The 24,813-nt window shown below is 25.3% G+C and overlaps 1 protein-coding gene across 1 annotated transcript; it reads left to right on the top strand.

Moving 5' to 3' along the window:
- The first annotated feature begins 1,281 nt into the window (after positions 1-1,281).
- Positions 1,282-4,670, top strand: LOC115721816 (U-box domain-containing protein 21). Its single transcript, XM_030650896.2, has one exon. It carries the CDS (start codon positions 3,068-3,070, stop codon positions 4,424-4,426), a length of 1,359 nt encoding a protein of 452 aa, XP_030506756.2. The 5' UTR covers positions 1,282-3,067; the 3' UTR covers positions 4,427-4,670.
- Positions 4,671-24,813: the final 20,143 nt, after the last annotated feature.

Consider the following 24,813-nt stretch of genomic DNA (forward strand, 5'->3'; position numbering starts at 1 on the left):
GTTGTTTGGCTTTACAATTTAAAAACTGTTTTGTGTTTTTTAAAACTGAAAACAGTTTTTAAAAACTATTAGGAGTCATTTGACAAAAATTTTTAAAAACTGTTTTTTGAAATTGAGTTTTAAAAAACTAGAAAATAGAAAACATTAAAATGCTGTTTTCAATTTTCAAACACAATTTTTTTTTTTTTTTGTCTAACATATTATATTTTATATTTTGCTCACATACTTGGATCTTAGACCTGAAACCATATCCGAACCTAGACCCGGATGGATTAATGTCATGGTATGGTGCTACAATATTGATTTTTTTCGTAAGAAAAAATCTTAAAACAGTTTTTAAAAATTTGTGCCAAACACCATTAAATTTTTAAAATGACAAAAACTGTTTTTTATTCTCACTTTTAAAAACTGAAAACTGAAAACACAATCATACAAGAAACAAGAGTTTTTCTGGATTTTCAAAAATAACATTTTGGTTACTGATAGATTACCATCTCGTTACTTTTTTTATAAAAAAGTGTTTTGTTTTAATGAAAATAATGAGTTTATACTTCTTAGTGAAAAGTTTTAATGCAGTTTTTGGTTACTCATTTGTTGAAGTAGTACACTTGTAATGTATAGTAGGCATTGAATATGTATTTTCTTTTCTCATGTTGTTATCTTGATCTCTTTTCACTCAGTTTTCATATGCTAATAATCTCTTAAGTACTCTTTATTTTGATATTTTGAATATGAGCTTGTTACAACTCATAATTAAGATCTTTGGTTTTCCTGTCAATTTTGGGTGTTTCATTGCATTGCCTGTGTCTGATTCTCTTTTGGCTAATTATTTAAAGTTCAATTCTTGTCTTAGTATATTTCTTGAGCTTGTTTGATTTTATAACTTTGCTACTCGAATATTCAAACATTTCAAGATAATGATTTTACAAAATGTTACATGCAATTCGAAAATCAATCTCTAGAAAATTCACTTCTAGTATTATAAAACCTAAGACTTACTTAGAACACAAACTAAGTAATACAAATATGAGTTAATTCAAATTATTCATGATGCGGAAAAATTGTTCATAGAAATGAGAATTTTAATCACAAGTGATGTTTTTTTTTTTTATTTAAGCGTTTATATATTATTCTAAACAATTTTTTTTAATTTTTTTATTAAAGCATTTATATAGATATTACACTGCATAATTTAATATTTAATTTCATGATCACTTGAGCTATGGTTGAACAATCTTATTCATTAAAAGTTTCGAACTCCTTTCAAAGCTAAATTTGAACTCGCTATTTACTCATCAACAAATTTATTTGTTGTTCAAAAACTCTTTTTAACCAAGAAACAAGAACACAATACAAGAAAAATAGACTACAACGACAATTTTCTTTTACTGAAAAAGGGTTCATTTATTTACTTAATACAAGAGTATTTGTATACAAATTCTCAACAACTTTTAAAGCAAAACTAAACATAATAACAACATGACACATGACAGACACTAACATACTAACAACTCAGATAATACTACCTAATATACAGTTTTCCCAATCAATCACAATTTGGACAATAATAGTTCTTACAAATTGTATTTTATTTCTTGTTATCACTATAGTCCTTATTGTGATATATATTACTTGTAAAGAAGTATGTGGTAGGTAGTTCATGAGCTTCTTTTGTTTGCATTTTAGTCAAATTCTAATAACATACACAATAATTCATATTTATGGGTTTATTTAAATAAATCGCTTTTAATAGGTAAAACTTATTCTAAATAAGGATGGTTGTTTAAAATTACTTATGTGCATATATCATTACTCAATTATATTTCTTCATTCAACAATCAATCAAAAATGTCTATATGTACACACATTTAATGACTTAGTGTACAACTGGATTTTCAAAATTTACCAAATTTTATGTAATAATATTACTTTTTCAAATATATTATTAAAAGGAGCCAAACATGATGATGAGAGTATTTCATGCCTAGTCTTTAGCTTATTAACTCAATCAAAATCATCATTATTAGATAGAAAGAATTGGTCAATTCAATGCCTTAAAATCAAATGCAACCAAAAATATAGAGAACAAGAAATTAATGTAAACATTGGAATTACTTCAATTCAAATGTTCTTACGTAAAAAAAAATAGTGAGACACATACTTAAAAATCCATATAACCCCAATGGTTACGATCATAATATATACTTGACTAAAAACCAAACAAAAAAGAAAGACTCAAACCCCAAATTCATACGTAATAAAAAACCAAAAACATCTTATTTCTTGCGTGTAAGAATATTTCAAACATTAATTTCACATGATTCTAACCATTTTTATTCTTATAAAAAGAAAAAATAAAAATCCCTTTTACAATTATAACCCAAAAAAAAAAAAATAGTTCAAGAGTCAAGACGCGTTCATTAAAATTTTCATTTCATCAAACTTAACTACTTTAAAATAAAATAAAAGGTAGATATTAATTTAATTCATACCAATATGTAACAACAATAACACCGCGTTTGGTACGCGGCTAAGGTTTTGTTAATTAGGTCTAATAAGCCCAAACCGGTCCCACATTTCGTACTGAAACCAAAACGGTGTCGTTTTTAAGAGTGAGAGACAGAGTAAGTCAGTCAGTCCACCGACTTGCGTTGACCAGTTTAAGGTCAAATTTGAGGTTTGATCCATTCCATTCTGTAATTAATCAAACACCTTAAACTTAATTAAAGTCCCTCCCAGCGGTGCAGCCCTTACCCTTTCAAACTTTTTCAACGGTCAAATATTCAAAACTCATCACACCCTGTTGTTCTCTTCTTTCTACCATTTTTTTTAATTTATAAAAATAAAAAAAGCCTATTTTTTCTTTTTATTTATTTTCAAAGTCTAAACCCGTGTCCTATATATATGTGTATATATATATAATACAAACAATTAATCCAAACCCAAATACTTCTCATTATTCATTCAATTCAACTCAAAGCAAAGAAACCCATAAAGGAAATAACCAAAGCTTAAGCAAAAAAATTTCTTTTCTTTCTTAATTTTTTCTTAGTTACCAAACAGAATAATGATCTCTTCATGGAGACGCCGGAGATCTTGTAACCGTCGACCGGGAAAAGAGAATTACATGATTCAAATTGACAGTAATATGGAGATGGAGGAATTAACCGTACCTGGACATTTTCGGTGCCCGATTTCGCTAGATTTGATGAAAGATCCGGTGACTTTAGTGACCGGAATTACTTACGATCGCCAGAGCATCGAGACTTGGATCGAAGCAGGGAATATCACGTGTCCAATTACTAATCAAGAGCTTAAAAATCTCGAACCCATTCCCAATCACGCGATTCGGAAAATGATTCAAGATTGGTGCGTAGAGAATCGGTCACGCGGTGTTGAGAGAATCCCGACGCCGCGTATTCCGATTAGCTCTCATGAAGTGTCGGAGATTCTGACGAAGATGAGTTTGGCGATCGAGAGACGAGATTCGAACGGAATTAGGGATTTGATCGGTAAAGTGAAGAAATCGGCGAAAGAAAGCGAAAGGAATAAGAGGTGTTTCGTTAATAACGGAACAGGAAATATCTTATCTAAAGCTTTCGAAGCTTTTTCATCAAACGACGTCGTTTTGGAGGAAATATTGTCGTGTTTAACATTGGTTTTCCCATTAGACGACGAATCCAAGTGTCGTTTTATAAACTCACCTTCGGCTTTGAATTGTATGGTGAGATTTTTGGAGTCTGGTGACTTGGCGGGAAGAAGAAACTCTGTTTTGTTGATGAAACAACTTGTTTCATCAACTTCTGATCATCGTTCTATTGGAGCGGTGATCGAGATAAATGGGGTTTTGGAGGCTTTGGTTAAGCTTGTTAAGGAGCCAATTTGTCCTACAGTGACAAAATCGATCTTGATTATTGTTTATCGAATGTTGATTGGTTCTTTCGATGAGAAAATTGGCGAAAAGTTTGTTGAATTAGGGTTAGTTGAGTTACTAATCGAAATGCTTGTGGAGGGAGATAGAAGTGTGTGTGAAAAGGCTTTGGGAGTTCTCGATCGCCTTTGTGGAAGTAGGGTAGGGAGAGTGGCTGCACGTGGCCACTCTCTTACTATTCCAATTTTGGTTAAGAAGATTCTTCGAATTTCTGATTCTGCAACTGAGTTTTCGATTAATATGCTTTGGAAGTTATTAACCATGATTAAGAAGGATAGTAATGAGAATGATATTAATTATGAAGACGAGAAGAGTGTCATTATCGAAACTCTTCAAGTCGGGGCTTTTCAAAAGCTTTTGTTGCTCTTACAAGTGGGATGTGGAGAAAAGTTGAAGGAGAAGACTAGTGATTTGTTGAAGCTTTTGAATCTTCATAGAGGAAGGCTTGAGTGCATTGAGACTACCGATTTTAAGCAAATTAAAAGATCTTTTTGAATTAATTAATATCAAATCATCATTATTATTATTATTATTATTGTTATACTATTGATCACCCTTTGATTGGGATTAATTAAGTTAGTTAATTAATTAGCTCAATCTAGAAGAGAAATGGTGGAAAGAAAAAAAATAAGGGGGGTTGAGTTTTTGTTTCATTTTTATATTATTTAAATTGTACAAAATACAATCAAAGTTACGTTCATAAAATAATATTAATATGACACAATATATAGTTCTTGTATACAGATCAATTTTTTTTTTTTGAAGTGTTTATTTTATTTGATGGTGATTTGTGTGTTAATTATATATAGTATGTTAATTTTTATGTATAAGTTAATTTATTAATTATCTTTTAATTAATTATAGTTTGTTGATTATTTAGATATAGTATAAAATATATCGAAGTGGATAATAATTTTTATCAGTGATTAATTGTTGTTGTTACATAAAATTGAAGAAAAATAATTTCACAACAAAACTGATCCATCTGCAATTAATAACTTTGTTTTCATTGAAATTTAAAGATAATTTAATTATCTTATATCCTATATATTATTTTGCATATCAATTATTAAGCTTAATTAGTTTCATTTTCTCTCATGATTTATTATGAGACTTTTTTTTAGGAAATGATGAGATGTTTTTTTAAGACTATAATTATAAAAAAGTATTAAACCAATTGATATTCTTGTATTATATATTTCCGTTTAAACCTAATATAAATTTTTAGAACCAAATAAAAATAAAATTAAAATCAGGCAATTACATTATATTAAGAATTATAAGATTTTATCTTAAAATCATGTTAATAATAATAAGTATGTAGACTATATTTTTATATATAACTCAATATTATATCATTTATTTTATGTGAGACATTATCCCACAATAACATATTTTTATATCATATCAAGATTAGCTTAAATTTTTTAATAAGAACTATAGAATTAGATATATAATAAAATTAAATATATTTAATTATGTTAAAAGTGATTTTTATAAAATACATTTTATATAGTTTCATCTTACATACATAATTGTTAGGTAGTTCAAATTCCAATAATAATTAATATTTTAGTTTTACTTTTTTGAAAAATTTAAAAATTAAGGTATAAAGTTTTGAACTTGTATAACCCTTTTAAATTTTAAAAAATCTCTACCACCACACTAACTAACTCTACCTACTATTATTAATTTGGCTAGAAAAATATTTATATAAAAGGTTAAAAAGAAATTATTTAGATCATGGTCCTAATAATGATGCTTTTAATTAAGTATATAAGATATGACATTTTGTCTAATTAAGTAGTAATTTTTTGTCATTATTAGTAGCTAGTTTTGAGTATTAATTTAAGTACATATTAATATGTATATATAAAAAATAAATAATAATCATGCATAAGGATCAATCAACATTAATTGTTTGAATTCCAAGTTGGCTTTTATTCTTCAAGGGCTGGTCGGATCTGACGAAGAAATTAATTAAGAAAATATAGATGAAAACAGAAAAGTTGACTATAAGCCTCATGAATTGACTACTTATATATCTATATCTTAATACTACTAAAATATTAAATTTATTCGGCTGTAGTCTATATATATTTATACTTATATAACGTACGTACGATTATGGTACGTAAACTTATAGCTAAATGTGATTTTTGTAGCTTTATGAACATATTTATCTCTGAAATGACTTAATTATTATGTATCATCTAATCCTTCAGGTTTTAGAAATTATAATTAAGTGATTTTATATATAAATTTTAAATATATTATTTATACATGAGTTTTATGTGGTTAAACCTTTTTAATTATTATTTTGTTTGCACTTAACTTCTTAAGTTTAAATTTTAGAGGTAAAACACTCGAATTGTGTTAGCAAATTAAATGTGTTATCTATTTTTTACAGTTAACTACTAACATGGACTGATTATGTATACACGTGACACGTTTATATTGGTACACCTAATGTTGGATAAATCTCCATACTAACTGTCACATAAAAAAATACCTTAAACAAGTTACAAGGAAAATAAAGTAAGATTTTTTACAAGGCTCAACAGACCATTATAATTCTTTGAGTAGTCGGTTCTGTTTCACAGATAAAATCTTTTAGTTCTCTACAATACAAGAAAATAAATAACAATATTCAAGACTCCAACAAACTATCAACAACTCAAGGAAAACAAACAACAGTTTTATAACTGTTTCTCAACCAACTTTTTCTCAGCTCAACACAACATCAACAACAATATAAAAGGAGTATCAACCTGCCCATTTTCAGAGTGTGTTCGGTCCAACCCTAAAGTGTTGCTGAAGAAATAATTCTCAGTTCATGAGAAGAAAAACAGAGAGAGTTAGAGATATTAGTGTTGTATTATCAAAGCCAAAAATAGAGAGAAAAGAGAGAAAAGCTTGAGATTACCTGCTGACTTTTGTCGCTACGAATCTCCAACACCTTGTAACCGATTTTGACATGGATAGTGAAGAATCAAGCGTCTTTGAAGGAAGCTTGACGGAGATGTACCCTTGATTTTGAGGGGAACTCTGAAATCAATCTCTTTGTCTTATTGCTCTTATAATTCTGCCTTTATTTTTTGAGTTACACTCTATCACAACCAACAAAGATCATTTTAGATTTTTGTTGTTACTGTTTTGTGGTTGTTTATTTCTATGTGTAGGTTCGGTCATAGAAAACTCTTGTAGAGCTTGAAGAAGAAGAATAGAAGGGCTGAAGGAGGAATAAAAAAACCAACAGTAGGTTCAGCTTTTTGAGAGCTCTTACAGAGCTTGAAGAGGAAGCCAACAAAGAGAAAGAAGGAAGGAGAAATGGGGGACTAAGCTGTTGTTCGAAGGCTTGAAGGAGGAACAAGTTTTGGCTGCTAGGGTTTCAAGCAAGAAGAAGAGAAGAAGAAGGAGGAGTTCAGCTGCTAGGGTTAGATGAAGTAGTGATTTGTGTTGCTAGGGGTTTGCAGCTGAAAAGAGAAGTTTTATACTGCCAAAAACGGCAGTGTTTTGAGGGAAAAGTCTCTTGATCCGCACAAGATGGAAATGTCAAGTTTGACCCTTGGTTTTTGTGACTTTGGGGTATTGGTGTAGGGACATTTCAGGTAATACTTAATTTCCTACCCCTAATATTATTATTTAAAAGTTATAAAAAATTATTTCAAAACTTATAATATTTTTTATTTTTTAAAATATATATTTTTTTTTTATAATGTTATATAATTTTAAAATAAATTTTGAAATAATAATATTAGGTGTACCAATATAAACGTGTCATGTGTACACTCGTGTACACATAAACAGTCCATGGTGGCAATTAATCAGATGACACTTTAAATTTATTAATAGTTCAATAGTTTGGATGGTTTACCACCAAAAGTTAAGCTTGGAGGGTTAATTGAAAGTAAAATGATAATTGAAAGTATATATTTAGCTGCTAAAAACTCTTACTATATTATATATTAATTAATTATCAAAGGCGCCAATAATTAAAATTAGATAACATTTAGTTAGAGATAATAAAATGAAATAGAATGGAAATGAAACAATCTTCATTCTATTCTATTATTTGATTGCATATTAAAGTATTAGAATGTCATTTTTAATGAAATGATCTTTCTACTATTTTAGTGAAATGATTATTCCATTTTGAAATGAAAGTTAAGACTATTCTAATATAACATAAAAAAATTAAAATTAATGATTTTTTTCATAAATTTTAAATTTTATTCTATTTCATTTCTAATTTTATTTTTCTTTATTCTCATTCTTATTTTTATATTTTCATTCCAACCAACCTCCACCTTAATTAATTACTTTGGTTCAAATCTCAGGCCGAAAGGTCATAAGATCAGAAAAGTGGTCGATAGGGTCGGCTAACTTACTCTAATATAAAATATTAAAATACATAATATTATTAATAATAATAATAATAATAATAATAATAATAATAATAATAATAAAGACTCCCTCAAAAAAAATAATAATAATAAAGACATGACTAAGTTACATATAGGGGTCCACGTACACGTACGTAGGACATATAAGAACTAATAATATTAATGCTTAAATAGTCTAACTATGACTGCCAATGTTTAAACTAGCTACTATCCTCTCTTTTATACCCCAATTCTCTATACGAATTTGTAATTGATGAAATGAAAATGAATTAATTTTATTATAAAATATTGAAATGTCAAATATTACTACTCCTTTTCTAGTATTTTTTTTTTTTTTTTAAAGAATAGTACTATTTTGGTTAGTAGAATATAAAGACTCTTCTATTTTAAAAAAAAAAATTAGAAAAAATATATATTTTCTTTTTTAGATATTTTATTTCATTCTTATTCTTATATTTTCATTCTTTTTAACTAAACGTCACTTAAAATCCATATCATGGTCAAGGTGACTCCTCGTTGGGACCTGGCTATTTTTTTTATTTTTTTTTTTAAAGTTGTTACATTTAATTTTTTTTCTTTTCATTGAGATGTTGTTTGGATTTTTTGAGGAATTTTAATGATTCGGTTCATAATTTGGTTAAGTGGGGGATTGGATCACTCCATCCATGTAATGGTTTTCTTAGTTTTGGAAGATGAGTCTCTATGTACTCAACAAAATCACTTCTATTAAAGAATTTTTAGTGCTAATTGATTTTGAGAAATACACATGTATGCTCTAAATTATTTTCTCAACCATACACACTTTCTTGATAGATAGTGTAAATTAATTTTTAGCAAGTAATTGTTGAGATAAAGAACGTACAACTTTTTTAGTAGTGTGAATACATAATACTATACTACCTAATTATAACATTATGGTAAACATGATATATATACATGTGTCATGTTCCGGCCCATAAAGTATAGTACTTAATATAAGAAATCTCTTTAATTTTTTTTTGCCAACATTCATTATTTATTAATTGAAAAATAAAAAGAATGTCGAATATATATACATAAATAGATAATTAGAATTTTTGTTCTGAATTTTGACATGCATTAATTATGTTTCTTAAATTTTTCAGGTCGTTAAAAATTCTTTATGAATTATTAAAATTATTAAATTTAAGGATTTGTCTAATTTTATTTAATTTTGTTAATGTAACAATTGTCCATATACTAAATTATGTCTCTGAACTTTGATATCTACCAAATCATGCCTCATAAACTTTAATATGTACTAAATTGTGCTCCCGAAATTTTCATTCACATTAGACTTTCTTTAGTGAAATTGGACTAAAAGTTTTTAAATCCAACAAACTCAATAGTTCGAGAACAATTTTTAACGACCTGTTAAGTTTAAAAAACATGGTTTAGTATATGTTAAAGTTTATGAACCAAAAATCTAAATTAAACTAAATAAATTAATAAGAATCATGGATTTTCATTTCATTTAAAAACCAACGAATAGTACTATTTAGATATCGTGTAATTGACTAAATATTATCTAGAAAAAATGTGGATTGGAAGCTTATATATTCTACCTTAAAATTAATTGGTAATGAATTTAGTTTCCTATATTCTTGTATTCCCGTAAACTTATTTTGTAACGACCGAAAAGTTTAATTTTCTTTGAATGCTCTTATTTTCAAAAATAAAAGACTCAATAATTTTACATTTAATTTATATGAAATAATATTATTCAATATTCTCTCAAAATAATAGCTATTTTTACTCACTAATTTTAAACTATTATTGTCACAACCCGTGCCATTTGTAATGAGTACATATGATGTTCTTATTTTGTGCTCATTTCATTATTTATTAATTGAAAAATAAGAAGAAAGTCAAATATATATATATATATATCATCGTCAACCATGATCTAATGAGTACATATCTTTTTACAGAAATTTAGAAATAATTAGGAGTATAAGTTAATGTTGTTCTTATTGGAATTACTTTTTTAAATTTGTTGGGTGGAACTGTGTACCCGGGCGCTGTTGAATGGTTTTTTCTACAAAAGGAAACAGTATGAGAGTATATTTATTTATTTTGAAAATAGTTTAATTAGAATAGAAAATAATATGTATGAATTATGAATATATATATATAGGTGTAGAGTTGACCAAGTACTATTCCAATGTCCACTGTGGAATTTAGTTAGTCAACTTTTCACATGTGGCCGTCTACTAAAACATACCTCATCCCTCAGTGGACACTATCTCACCAAAACGTTTTTTTTTTATTTATTTGATCATTAAGAATTGTAATAAAATAATCAGTATTATATTATTATTATTATTGGTGTAATTAAATATTAATTTTTATATAATTTAAGAAAATAATTTTTAAAAATATTATTAATTAATTGTAAAATATTACCTATAAAAAATATTAAACACTGCGAATAAAAAAAATAAAACATTTTAATTTGTGTCTATTCTAATATATATTATTATTCAGATGGAGTGGAGTGGAGTGGGTCATTGTCAGCAAAGAAGATTATGCATGAATTACAAGCAATATTCTAAGGAATTCAGTACAGCTAATTAATGACTTATATTTCTTCAAAAATAAAGATATATAATTATTCCAAAAATAAATTTATATATGTGGAGTTGAGCCAATTTTATATATTTCTTCAAAAAACACATACCACAAAACAAAAGTCAAAAACAAAATCCAACAAATTAAGCAATTAAAACCCACTTTAATTACAAGATTTTTTATGAGCCGCAAAAATATATAGCATTATTAGTTCATAATGGTCACACTATTCTAGTTTGTTAAAATTGAATGTTGATCTATCTACTAAAAAAAACAACAACATAGGGTTTGACTTCATTATTACAAACACTTTTTATGGAATAGCGCAAGCTCTCTCCACAATGTTTTGCATAGCTCAAGGGTTCTTCAATATTAATTTGTAATAATAAATTATGTCGAGGTCGATTTTAAAATTTAATAAATCATAATAAAAAAAATTAACCCTATATTTAAAAATAAAATGTATAATTTTTAAAATTAGTAAAACTAACATGTAATAAAGGGAATTGTTTTTAGGCCTATGACTAAGTGGACCTTAATTATACACGTCTAGTCTGTTTAGGTTTAGAGTCTGACATGATTATATCTAGAATTTGAAATTTTATTCAGCAAGAAAAACTCTCTTAAAAAAAAAAATTAGTCATGTTTGTTATGAGAAATTATGTTTTTTCAAACAATTCTTTCCATAGTAATTAATTATCTTTCACGTTATTTTTTGTTACATTTTTATTTTCTTATCAAAATCCAATTTTAAAACTTAGCCTAAACTTTTTTGGTCTCACTTTCCTCAGTTGCACTTAACTTTGTTCCTAGAGAGGCAGTTAGTGGTCACCATGACTTAACTAATAAGTTGGCCTTAATTAATTAAGTTTAAATAGAGAAGAGATTTGGATCAAGGATGACTCATATATATACATAAATATATATATACTCTTGTATCATGCACATGTTATTTCATATTAATGGGACACCTTATTTAATTCCTACAAAGAAAAAACTCAGTATATCTTATCACTTTAGGATTTTTTCTATCCAAATCATATTACTAATTCACTATTGCTGAATCACATGTTGAAGGGGAAATTAATTAGTCAACCTTGTTGACTTAATTAATTTCCATAGCCATAGATTCATCTGCAAATGCATGTTATGTTATGTAATTAATAAAAACTCAACAACAACAACATTTCGGATAGTGACATATCCATTTTGGCAATATGGTTTTCGAGGTGTCCCTAGTTCCTATTTATGCTGTCAAATAGAAATAATTACTTTCAATATAAATATTTATATATAATATATAAATGTATTATGTATGTGCCTAATTCAACTCCATGAATTGTCAACAGTGGGTATTAATGGATAATAGAGAACAAACCACATTTATAATGGTTCACTCAATATGATGACCTGCGTTCAGTGGACAAAAGATCATAATTTAGCTTTTTAAAAAAAAGATTATATTTTTGGATTTTTTTTAAAGAAAATATGAGAGGATAAAATTAAGAAATAAAAAACTAAAATTAAGCTTTTTTATTATAAAATTTATCTTAAAACTCGTCTTTAATTTTAAGTAAATGTGAAAATTACTATTCAAATTTTCAGTTAATTTTATTACGTTATATACAATGTAATGTGATCTTACGTACTCAAAGAAAATAAATTTATTTAATATATGTTCATATATGTAAATAAATATTGTATTTGTAATAGCATGAATACGTGGATCGCATCTATACTTAAGAATACCTTTAAATATTTACTCAAAAAAAAAAAAAGAATACCTTTAAATATAAAATTGTATAAATATTATGTTTATATTTATCGTATTTAATTATAAATATATATTTTTTAAATAATAATTACAAGAATATATATATTATAACTAATCAAAAAATATAGATTTTTTTTTTGTTTTTATATTTTAAAATAATTTTTTTTTTATTTTTATTGAATTTCATAGAAACTCATATAGTAATTAAGGGAGCAACAAAAATCTACATAACAACTTACATAAAAATTATTGAAGAAACCAGCAAAGTAATCAAAACCGTAAATTCAAAAAAAAAATTAAAAAAATAATATATAGAGTAATTTTTTAAAAATATATATTTATTATTATTATTATTATTTTGCAACAACTCCACTTTGCTTCTATATGTGATTTTGCCTATACTTTTTATAACGTGAAGCTAATATTATTGATTCTGATAAATGAATATTTTATATTCATTGAATCTGGACAGAATCAATTACGTAATATTCTATATATGGTCAGATTTCTATATTCATTACCTGATTTGATTTTCTGAATTAATTGTCAAAATATTCTGTCAATTAATGTGGCACAGATACTGATGGAGTATCTCACCTATAAATATAGGGTCTCGGTCCCCGAGCTCCTCACTCATTCTGTTCATAACAGCAAAATCCATCTAAAGAGAGTTGAGAGAGCGAGGAAGCCCGATTACCCACATCAATCGGTTTCTTTTGCAGATCAAGCTTATGTGGGTTTGAAGCTCAAGAATCAATGGCTGGAGGTATTTCGATCCTTATTCATAGTGTATATATGTTTGATTAATTCCGCACTTAATACTTAAACATATACATTTCAGTTTATATATATAAATGCATAACAGTTGGTATCAGAGCGGTTTTTATCTCTGCCTTGATTTTAGTTTGAGTTTCATATATATATATATATATACTCGTATATACAGTGTTTATATATATATTTAATTCAGTGTTGATATATATATTTATTTTCGTTTGTGTATATATTTATATATTCATATTCATTCAATCCCAATTATATATACATATATATTTTCATACATATATACTTGTTTATTCATTCAGTTCATATATATATATTCATACATATATATATATATATTTTCTTCATTTCATTACGTATATATGTTGTATATATATATTATTTATATATCTAAATGCTATATACAAATATATACATATATACATTTCATGTTTATATATATACATACAGTATTTTTATTTTTCTGTATATATATATATGTATATATATTTATATATATATTGTATATGTATTAATACATTCATATATTAATATAGATTGTTCTAAGCATGAAAATCCACTTTGAAAAAACAAAGAAATCTCAAAATTATTTTTCAGAAAATTTTGGTGATTTTTAAAGTCTTTGTTTTATGTATTTTCGATGCATAAAATCTATATGAATGTCTTAATTTTTGCATTTAGATTCATTTGGAATTGATTTCATGATTTTTGGAAGTTTAAGGAAATTTTATCATGTCGTTTATGGCGATTGTATTTTTCAAAAAAAAAAAAAAAAAAGGGAAAAAATTTCGATTTTTTTTTTATATATATTTTTTATTTATTTAGAAATATAAATTATTCTCCTATTGTTAATTTAGTCAATAAATTACATTCATTAATTTCCATTTTTAATTTAATACATATATTTAGAATTAATATGTTATTTAGTATAAACTGAAAATGGAAATTTGTTTTAATATGGTAATTAATTACATGATTTATTTAGGCATGTAATAATTGTGCAATTTGTATAATTGTGCATTTAATTATTTATTACCAAATTTATGTAATTTATTGTTTAAATTAATAAAATTTGAAAAAATCTGCCATTAAGTATAGTCTTTAATTTTGCATTTAATTCATTCCATATAATTAATTGTACTAATTTGTATAATTACCTTATTTATACAAATTAATTATTAGTATAAATATTTAAGATATTATATGGTCATAAATGCATAATTAATTATATATTATGGAATTAAGCATTTAATTTATTATCATACAATAATTGTATTAATTTGTATTTATTTGGCAAATTTATGTTTAATGCAATTAATTTAGATTTGTATGATTTAAATGCTATACATAAATTCTTTTTATAGTGCTAGATATATTTAGAAATATTCAAACATTAAGATAGGTTGAATATTTTATATAGCACATTAAGTTTCATAAAACTTCATAAAATATTCATAAAACTTCCTAAAATGAATAAAATATGAATAAAATGTAAGTAATTTTGTGGTTTGACATAAGAAAACATGAATTTGGGACAAATGCTCATATCTAGAACGGTTTTTAATGATCTTCGGACGACCACACTAGGAGCATTAATCTCAGTGATTGTCTACTATGTTAATAACGAAATTACTTTTAGGTAGAGCCCAATACCTAATGTCAAAGTGAAAATATAATTTTATATAATTAGGGAGTAGCCACAGCATCCTTATTTGTATAAAATTATATATTAATTAAAATTCACCTTAATGGACATAACTTGTAATTAATTATATAGGTATAATAATTTTACCCCACCGGGATTTTATTATATTTGTATAATTAATTAGGATAATATGTTAAATTAAATTCTCTTAATTTACCCCACGGTGGAGTTATGGGGATTTAATTTAATAGTGTTATCACAAATTTAATTAAAGATAGATAATAAACCTTCATTTTCCAAAACTAATTGTTTAATTAAATCTATCATAAAGTTCATCTAATTTTATTAAATTTAAAATTTAGCCCACAGGCAATTTTGGATTTAGTAAAATTTTAATCTTCCGTTTATACTTTGGTGTCTAGTGAACCACATAATTTTAAATAATTAGGGAGTAGCCACGGCATCCTTAATTATATAAAATTATATATATTAAGTGGATTAAGATCACATAATGGACATGAATTATGTGAACATAATAATCTTACCCTACAAGTGGATTTTATTATATTCACATGATTAATATGTTAAATTAAATTCTCTTAATTTATCCCACAGGAAATTATGTAGATTTAATTTAATAATTTTATCATAAAGTATAAAATTTTGAAACATTTATAAATAATTAAGTGTTTCATACCTTTCATTAAGATAGAAATATTAAACTTTAAGTTTTTCATAAATTGTGTAAATCTATCATAATCTACATCTAAATCTAATCTTATTAAATTAAAAATTTAGCCCACAGCAATTTTTGTTTAATAAGATTTCATATTTAAGCATGTTTATTCATTGGTAAAAACATGATTCATTTAAACCTCAAAACTATATATGTAATTTTATTACATCACTATTCATAAATTTCTTCCATACTAGTAGAAAATTTCTTCCATAACGTAGAAATTTTCAAAATTTATTACGATAATTTCATCTAGCATATACAAGCTTTTTACTGTATAATTAAGAAAAATAAATCACACTTTATTATCACCAATAAATTTTAATTTATTGTGTATGAATTCATTCTAATATAGTTAATGTGATTATTAACACATAGTGGATTATTTTAGATTGTTATTCCACATTCATAATTTCTTGCAAGGTTTACAAATAAACCTAAGAAAGTCAGTAACTGTGAGCAAATCTTATCCACAGACAAGATAACTTCTCACATTTAGAAGTTTAAGGAACAAGCAATATAGTAGTGGCTTTGTTTTAAAATTGGCAAAGATCTTTATGTTCCAAGATTCTATTGAAACTTGATTTAGACACATTTAGAGGTCTTTACTACAAATGATGTCACTCATAAAGATATGCAAGTTCAATCTGACAATAAGAAATGTCTTATTAATAAGAATTCTTCTACATTATAGCACCAAAAATTATGGAACATATCTCCATAAATAGAATAAATGTTAGTAAATGGTGGGGATCTTCATTACACTTGATTTTACTAACTTTATTTAGAACTTGTGTGAATTTCATTAAGAATATGTATTCCAACAAGTCAAAATCGGTGCATACTAGAATTCTATCATATTAGAAATCATACAAGTCAATTAATTTTGAAGACATGGACTCAAATTTTGCATCTCCTTTTTAACGATTACTCACATAAATAATTTTTCTACAAAAGTATAGATTTATATGTTTCAAAGACATTTAAATCTTAAGTAGAGAAATGGTGCATTTTGCATATTAAGATAGTGAGATCAAATATAAAATGGAGAATAATACATTAAAATTCGTGAGTATGGATAAACTCCCAGTCTATTTGTAAAGTTTCTTTAAAAGCATGGATTCATTGCCCGATACATATGCTTGGTACACCCAAATTATAGTGTGTAACAGATTTAAGAAACTAAGCTTTTTTTGGACATGGGGTGGAGCCTACATAGCAAACTCCAATCTTTCTTAAATCTTTGTCTATTGATACTCAACAATGGGGTGTACATATCGAATCGTGTTCTAACCAAAGTTGTTTCTCAAACATATTTTGAGTTGTGATAAGGTTGAAAACCGACTTGATGACATGTACACATTTTATAAATACCCATATATAGTTAGAGTACAATTGTCAAAGAAAAGATCTGGGCCCTAAACCATAAATGAGCATATTTCATTTGAAAAGCTATAAGGTTTAAGGGTTACATATTTTATTATCCATCTCACAACACTAGAATTGTGGAATTAAGAATTGACTTGATCAGTGGGAGTGATCAATCTAGGAACCTAGTTTCCGAGAAAGATCATTCATATTTTCTCAAACTTTCACCTCAAGTGTTAGATTAATTATGATTCACAACAACCCTTAAGATTAATGGTTATTGAGAATTCATAACTAATCATTAATAATCTACAAGTCATTGATAAAATTCTAATAAGTTATGTTATTTAGTAATTGCTAACAATTTCTAAAATAACATGCATATTGAACCATTTGCTCTTTTAAGAGTTTGTTGGTCCATCCTTAAGATGACTTATTAGAATAGTAAGATCAATGTTTTCTAGTGATTACATTTTGTACAATAAGAGTTCAACTACAATATTAATTTGAGACACAAATTAAATTATAGGATGATAAAGAATTGAAGTTGTAGTACAACATGACACGAATGAAGAAATGAATATCTTAAAGAGCAATAAAGTTTATCTTTAGTAAAGTTGCCTAATGGGGTGGAGAACATTAATTAAGCATAAGTTTTTTCACCAATAATATTCATTAGGCAACATTAAGAAACATAAAGATATAAAAGAATATTCATTGCTAAGAAGTTCATTTTGAAATAAGAATCAATAACAAAGGAGATTTACATTCTCACTTGTTTTTATAAATGATTCTATTATAGACCTTGGCATTTGTTGCTCGTTTCAATTTATTAATCAATTCCATACAGTGAACTAGAGGAGAAGGTATACAAACTGCCATAAAAATTTTCCTCTAATAGTGGTGAACATATACCTGTAGATTAAAACCAACATCTCACAAATTGGTATTAAATTATCTTTTCCTTTAGGTTTGAAAAGAGAATTATGAAAATAATTATATATCAGAAGGTTAGTGGGAGTAATGTTTGTTTTATACGTAGACAATATGTTACTTGCAAATGATGATAAAAGTTTTCTATATAAGTTGAAATAATTCATATCTCAAATTATTATTTTGAGATAAGGAATATAAATAATATATATAATTTTAATTAATTAGAGAGTAGCCACAACATCTCTGATTAAATAAAATTATGTATTATTCATCTGATATAACTTTTATCTTTAAGTGTGATAAATTCAACTCGAACCAGCATCTGAAAAATGATCTGGAGTGAGAATAAATTAAGAACATTCATTTGCTTCTATTTTAGAAGCCTAATGTATGCCTAAGAGTCTGAATAAGACTTTGCATTACATTTGTTTCAGGATCGTTAAGTAGTATCAGAATAACTAAAGTTAAGACCACTTTATTTTTCATACAAAGTGATGAGGTATCTTTAAGATACTAAAAATTATATTCATACATATTTTAAGATGAATTGACCATCTGGAAATATAGTTAACCAATTAGATTCTAACATACTTCACTGGTTGTATTTATTAACGTAAATCAATATTTTATTACGTCCTTAAGATTACCAGTAAGTTATATTGTAGAGAATCTTGATTGTTATTTCACTATAGAAGTCAGATTCATTTATTGTTTTGAGGATACATCTCGTATGATGTATTATAGAGTTTCATAGTAGGCCTAGAGTTCAGAATTACAGTTTCATTAGGCCATTAAGAAAATTTTGCGATAAATTCAGCTACAATATTTATGGCTAATAACTCTAAGAGTACTGGTCGAAGCTAGCATATCGACATTAAGTATTTAGCCATAAAAAGGCGTGATAAGTGGTCATTAATCACGCAAACTGAAGTGGGTGATCGCATAGATCCTTGACTAAAGGCATGCCGCAACACAAATTCAAGGATCATAAAGTAAATATGGGATTCAGTTAACCCATATGCAGTTTTTTTATTTGTACAACCAAAAATTATTTAATGAAACTCTAATTTCGATATTTTCTCATATTTATGTGCACCTTAATTTCATCTGAGAAAATTATCGTAAGAGGACTTGAATAAACATAAGGGTTAGGGTTTATTCACTTAAGTACATTGCCACATAAAGTACATTGTTATATAATAAATATATCGTAATACATGGAAGATAATACTCGACTTATAATGAGGACATGTCGCTATGATTCGTATGTTTATTATATAATGAGGAACGTTTGGGTTTGAATGTTTTAGTTTAAATGCTGACCAAGTGGGAGAATATTAGAATATTTCTAATTAAGGAAATAAAATAATATTATTGATTCTGATAAATGAATATTTTATATTCATTGAATCCTCGATTTAATCAATTACGTAATATTCTATATATGGTCAGATTTCTATATTCATTACCTGATTTGATTTTCTGAATTAATTGTCAAAATATTCTGACAATTAATGTGGCACAGATACTGATGGAGTATCTCACCTATAAATATAGGGTCTCGGTCCCCGAGCTCCTCACTCATTCTGTTCATAACAGCAAAATCCATCTAAAGAGAGTTGAGAGAGCGAGGAAGCCCGATTACCCACATCAATCGGTTTCTTTTGCAGATCAAGCTTATGTGGGATTAATGCTCAAAGAATCAATGGCTGGAGGTATTTCGATCCTTATATTCATATAGTGTATATGTTTATTTATTCCGCATGTTATATACACATACATATATTTTATATTATACAAATAAATGTCTAACAATAATTACAAGAATATATATATTATAACTAATCAAAAAATATAGATTTTTTTTTTGTTTTTATATTTTAAAATATTTTTTTTTTTTATTTTTATTGAATTTCATAGAAACTCATATAGTAATTAAGGGAGCCAAAATCTACATAAAAATTACTGAAGAAACCAGAAAATCAACCCAAACTACAAATTCAAAAAAAAAAAATTAAAAAAATAATATATATAAAGTAATTTTTTAAAAATATATATTTATTATTATTATTATTTTGGGACAACTCCACTTTGCTTCTATATGTGATTTTGCCTATACTTTTTATAACGTCAAGCTAAAAAAAGGATTGAGTTGATTAAATGAGTAAAGTAATTAGAAAAAGGATTAATGAAGAAAAAAATAATAAAGCAAATGCATATATATATATATTACATAATTAATTAAAACTTTATTCTAGATGATGATGATATAATAAAAATATATAAAAAAACAATAGCATGCGCCCTAAATTAAGGGGAGTGGTATTATGTTATATTAGAAAATTCTGAAATAATAATATAGACAAACTCGATCACTTTTGAACATCTAGAAATAGAAAAACTCACAAAAACAAATCCACTATACTACTACTATAGTCCTCTCATCTAAAATTAAAAAGAAATCCATATGTATCACTAGTCTCATGTTCATTAGTCCTATTATTGAATTTTCTTTCTACAAAAAATAGAAGAAAAAAATTAGAGGCCAAATTTTTTTTAAAAAAAAAATACAAAAATATGTCGCAAAAAAAATTATTTTTACTTTTTAAACTTTTTTATTTACAAAAATATATTTTCAATAAAAAATAATAAATTATTTTATAGTTTATTTATATTTGTATTATAGTTGTCATAGATTATTTTTCTAGCTGTTTTATATTTTATTTACAGTTAATTAATAGTTGTCGTGAGATTGATTTTTAATTATTTTTTAGTTGTTTTACAACTTTTTGCTAAGTACAGTATATTTTTGTAATTAAAACTATTAAACTGTAAAATTATAAATAAATTTTTGAAAATTCTCCTAAAAAATAAAAAATAAAAATCTAAGAATTAAAAAAAATTAGCTCAACACTCTCAATTTTGTTTCTTTCTACAATTTAAAAACAGTTTAAAATCAATTTAGGCAAATATTCGATCTTCTATGGTAATTAAAAAAAGTGTTAGGTAGGAGGTGGAAAGTAAACTATATAATATTTTCTAATTAAAATATAAGAGATACTAATTAAGTAGGGAATTATAGCATTAGAATATTAGAGAAATGTTACTAGCTACTGTATAATGTGTATCAATTTGAGCCATATATATGATCCAAGAAAATTGTAAAATAAAATAAACTAATATTAGTTACTTATATTTATTGGATCTTATTTATTTTTTAGACATTGGAGTGGTGACATATGCATATATATACTAAGTCAAATAATATATGCATGTTATGTGTATACATATAAATAAATAAATCTGGTTTACATAAACATATGTATTTTATTTTAAAAGATAATGTAAGTAAGAAGAAGAATAAATTAAGAAAGAGTTCTTTCAAGAAAATAATAAACTAATTTTACATTTGGAAGTAATAATAATTATAATAATAATAATGAAAAAAATCCATGTAGTTCAAAGAAAAAAATTCCATTGATATTTTTTCATTTACTACCATATCCATATATGAATATGTATATTATAAAAAAAAACTATACTATAATGAATGTCACGAAATAAAATTAATCTTAGCAACAAGTCAAATGTTACTTTATTGTTGATTTTGTTAACCACATTCAAGTAATTACATTAAAATTGAATATTATCCAAACTCAAAAGACGACATTAGATGCCAGCATGACGAAGAGCAAAAACTTTAACAACTTCAGCTTGAAAAAAAAAAAAAAAAAACCCAATCAACTATTACTATTAAATGTTACTTTATAAATAATTAGTATTTTTAACATAATTATTAAATTGTAACTATATGATATCTCATGATATGCTATATACATTATTGGTATTTTTTTTTTGATAATTTGACATGTTTTATTTAATTACATGAATGTGGTTAATAAAATCAACAACAAAGTAACATTGGACTCGTTACTAAGATTAATTTTATTTCGTGACATTCATTATAGTATAATTTTCTTCTATAATGTGATGAGTCTTCTTTATTGTTTTAAGACAATTAATATTATTCCCTATAACCTTATTAAGTATGTTTTGTTTATAATTACTTGTAAAATTTGGTAGCCAGATCATTCAAATTATATTCATCACTATTTTATGGTTGATGTGATAAATGTGATAAATCTTTAACGATATCTTTTCTTTTTATTTTAGAGCTTTTACTTTTGGGGTTTTTTTCTAAAAAAATAAATAATAATATTAAGTATTATTGGTGCCTATTATTGATAACTAGCAAAAAACTACGTGCGAGGCACGTATACTAAATTTATGCTAGTTTTTTTCTAGGTTATTTGAAAGTGATACAATTAAAAATTAAAGAAAAAGTATTATTAATTATTAGGTGAGATTATTATGTGTATCTAAATATTATATATTATAATGTTCTCAATTAAAAGTGAATACCGAATGCAATATATTAGTGTTTAAGAAAGCTTGATGATTTAAATATGTTTTAAGTTAATCCAAAAATAAATTAAAAATTGATGTTCCAATACTTAAAGAAACATTACTTAAATGGGTGTAAGATAAAAAGAAAATTAAAAATCAATCTCTAAATTATTGATAATTGAAGATAGCATTTGTCTAAAAATTGTAGATAAGAAAACTAATGATAGTCATTGGTGGATTTCAATCTTCATTTGCTTCGATAGAGACAACAATGTAATTTTTGTATTTCGAACTTTTCATTCTAGCCGGGTCCGCATATATTTGGATTGTCCATTTTTTCGTTGATAAATTGAATATGGTAGTGTCGACAAAAAGTGAAAACCATGTTTAACAAAAAGTGATAGTATTCTATAACAAAATACTATTAAATTATTTTAAAATACTATATTTTATTAAAATAAAACTCTATGCGATTAAAATTTCATATTTATCTTTACTCAAAAAAAAAAAATTGATAAAAAAAAAAACGAAAAAAATGAAAAGTTTCTATTATTATCTCCACTGCCTTTCTAGATGTGAATAATGGTCTCTTCTTTCTTCCATATTTTTCTTTATTTTTTGTATATTGTGTTTGCAACATATATGTAAATTATTACGTAACTTTAAAAAACTTTACTCCTGGAAACTAATGCATATGCCGAGCACTTAGAATCATTTTATTAGATGTAAACTTTGTTGGGTTTTTTTCGCCATTGATGCTTGGTTTTGTGAACTTTGATAAAAGTCACGCTTCTTTTTTATTCTTATTATTACTTATATAATTTGTTATTAAGTTGTGAAGAAGATAAAAGAGAAGTGCGGATTGAAATATTATATCTGATCCCATGGGAATGTCCAAATTGTAATAGGAAAAGGAATACAATAAATAATTGAAGAAAACCTAATCGTAGATGTACAACAGCAAAAACTCAATCCTATTTTTTTTTTGGATTGAATGGGATTTATTTTGTTTATTTTATTATATATAAATGAAAAGTGACCCATGAATTTCTCATAAACCATTTTATTTTTAATAATAAACTATTTTATTTTTAATATAAATAAAAAGTAAATACCGAATGCAGTATATTAGTGTTTAAAAAAGCTTGATAATTTAAATATGTTCTTAAGTTAATCCAACAATAAACTAAAAATTGATGTTCAAATACTTAAGGAAACACAATGTGTGTAAGATAAAAAGAAAATTAAAAATTAATTTCTAAATTGTTGATAATTGAAGATAATATTTGCTTCGACAGAGACAATAGTATAATTTTTTATTTTGCACTTTTCATTCTAACCGAGTCTGCATATAATTGGATTGTCCATTTTTTTTTTGGTAAAAAAAAATTCATATATAATTCGATCTCTCAACAAACTAATTGTATATGGGGTTTAAGGTTCAATTTATTTTATATATATATTTTTAATTTCTAGAGTTAAGTTGTAATTATATATAGAGTTAAAATATGTTAAATATCAGTTTAAATATTAATATGATTTGTTTTATTATTATTTTATGATATATAAATAATATTTTATTATTTTATTAAATAAAAATAATAAAGTCACCCATGAATTTCTCATAAACCAAGAATTTCAGTTATATAGGCACACTTTATATAGAATAGATATGCTCTATATATAATATAAATTCAGTTTAGGATTTTAAAAATAGTTATTAGCTAGGTTGTGTATACTTATATTATATCTTAATTAATTGCTTGAATGACATATATAACTAATTGGATTAATATATATTCAAGTCAATGCAGTCAACCCCAGGTTATATCATCATTTTTCTTAAACTATACATTATTTGGTTCTTCAACGAAAACCAATAACAAAAGAATAAGAATGATTATATATATGTATAAATATAAATAATACATCAACATATATAAATAATTAACCATATAATATAAATATACATAGTCAAGATCCGTAAACATTTTGAATAGATATGTACAGCTGTCATTGTTTTATGTGTGTAGTGAATATAATTATGTCTTCATTGTAGTGTTACAACATTACTTTAGTGTATATCTATTTAAAGACATCCATACTTGAGAGCTATGACTATGAGATTATTCAATTATGATCCATAATATTATAACACTTCTCTTTTATTTAAAAAAAAAAAAAAAAATCATTTTAAAACCTTAAAAATAAAATGATGATAATAATAGATAGTGTGGA

Source organism: Cannabis sativa, chromosome 9 (genome assembly GCF_029168945.1).
Source record: "Cannabis sativa cultivar Pink pepper isolate KNU-18-1 chromosome 9, ASM2916894v1, whole genome shotgun sequence".
Classification (NCBI taxonomy): domain Eukaryota; kingdom Viridiplantae; phylum Streptophyta; class Magnoliopsida; order Rosales; family Cannabaceae; genus Cannabis; species Cannabis sativa.

Excerpts from the sequence above, each read along its gene's own strand:
- LOC115721816 (XM_030650896.2), top strand. The coding sequence starts at position 3,068 with ATGATCTCTTCATGGAGACGCCGGAGATCTTGTAACCGTCGACCGGGA.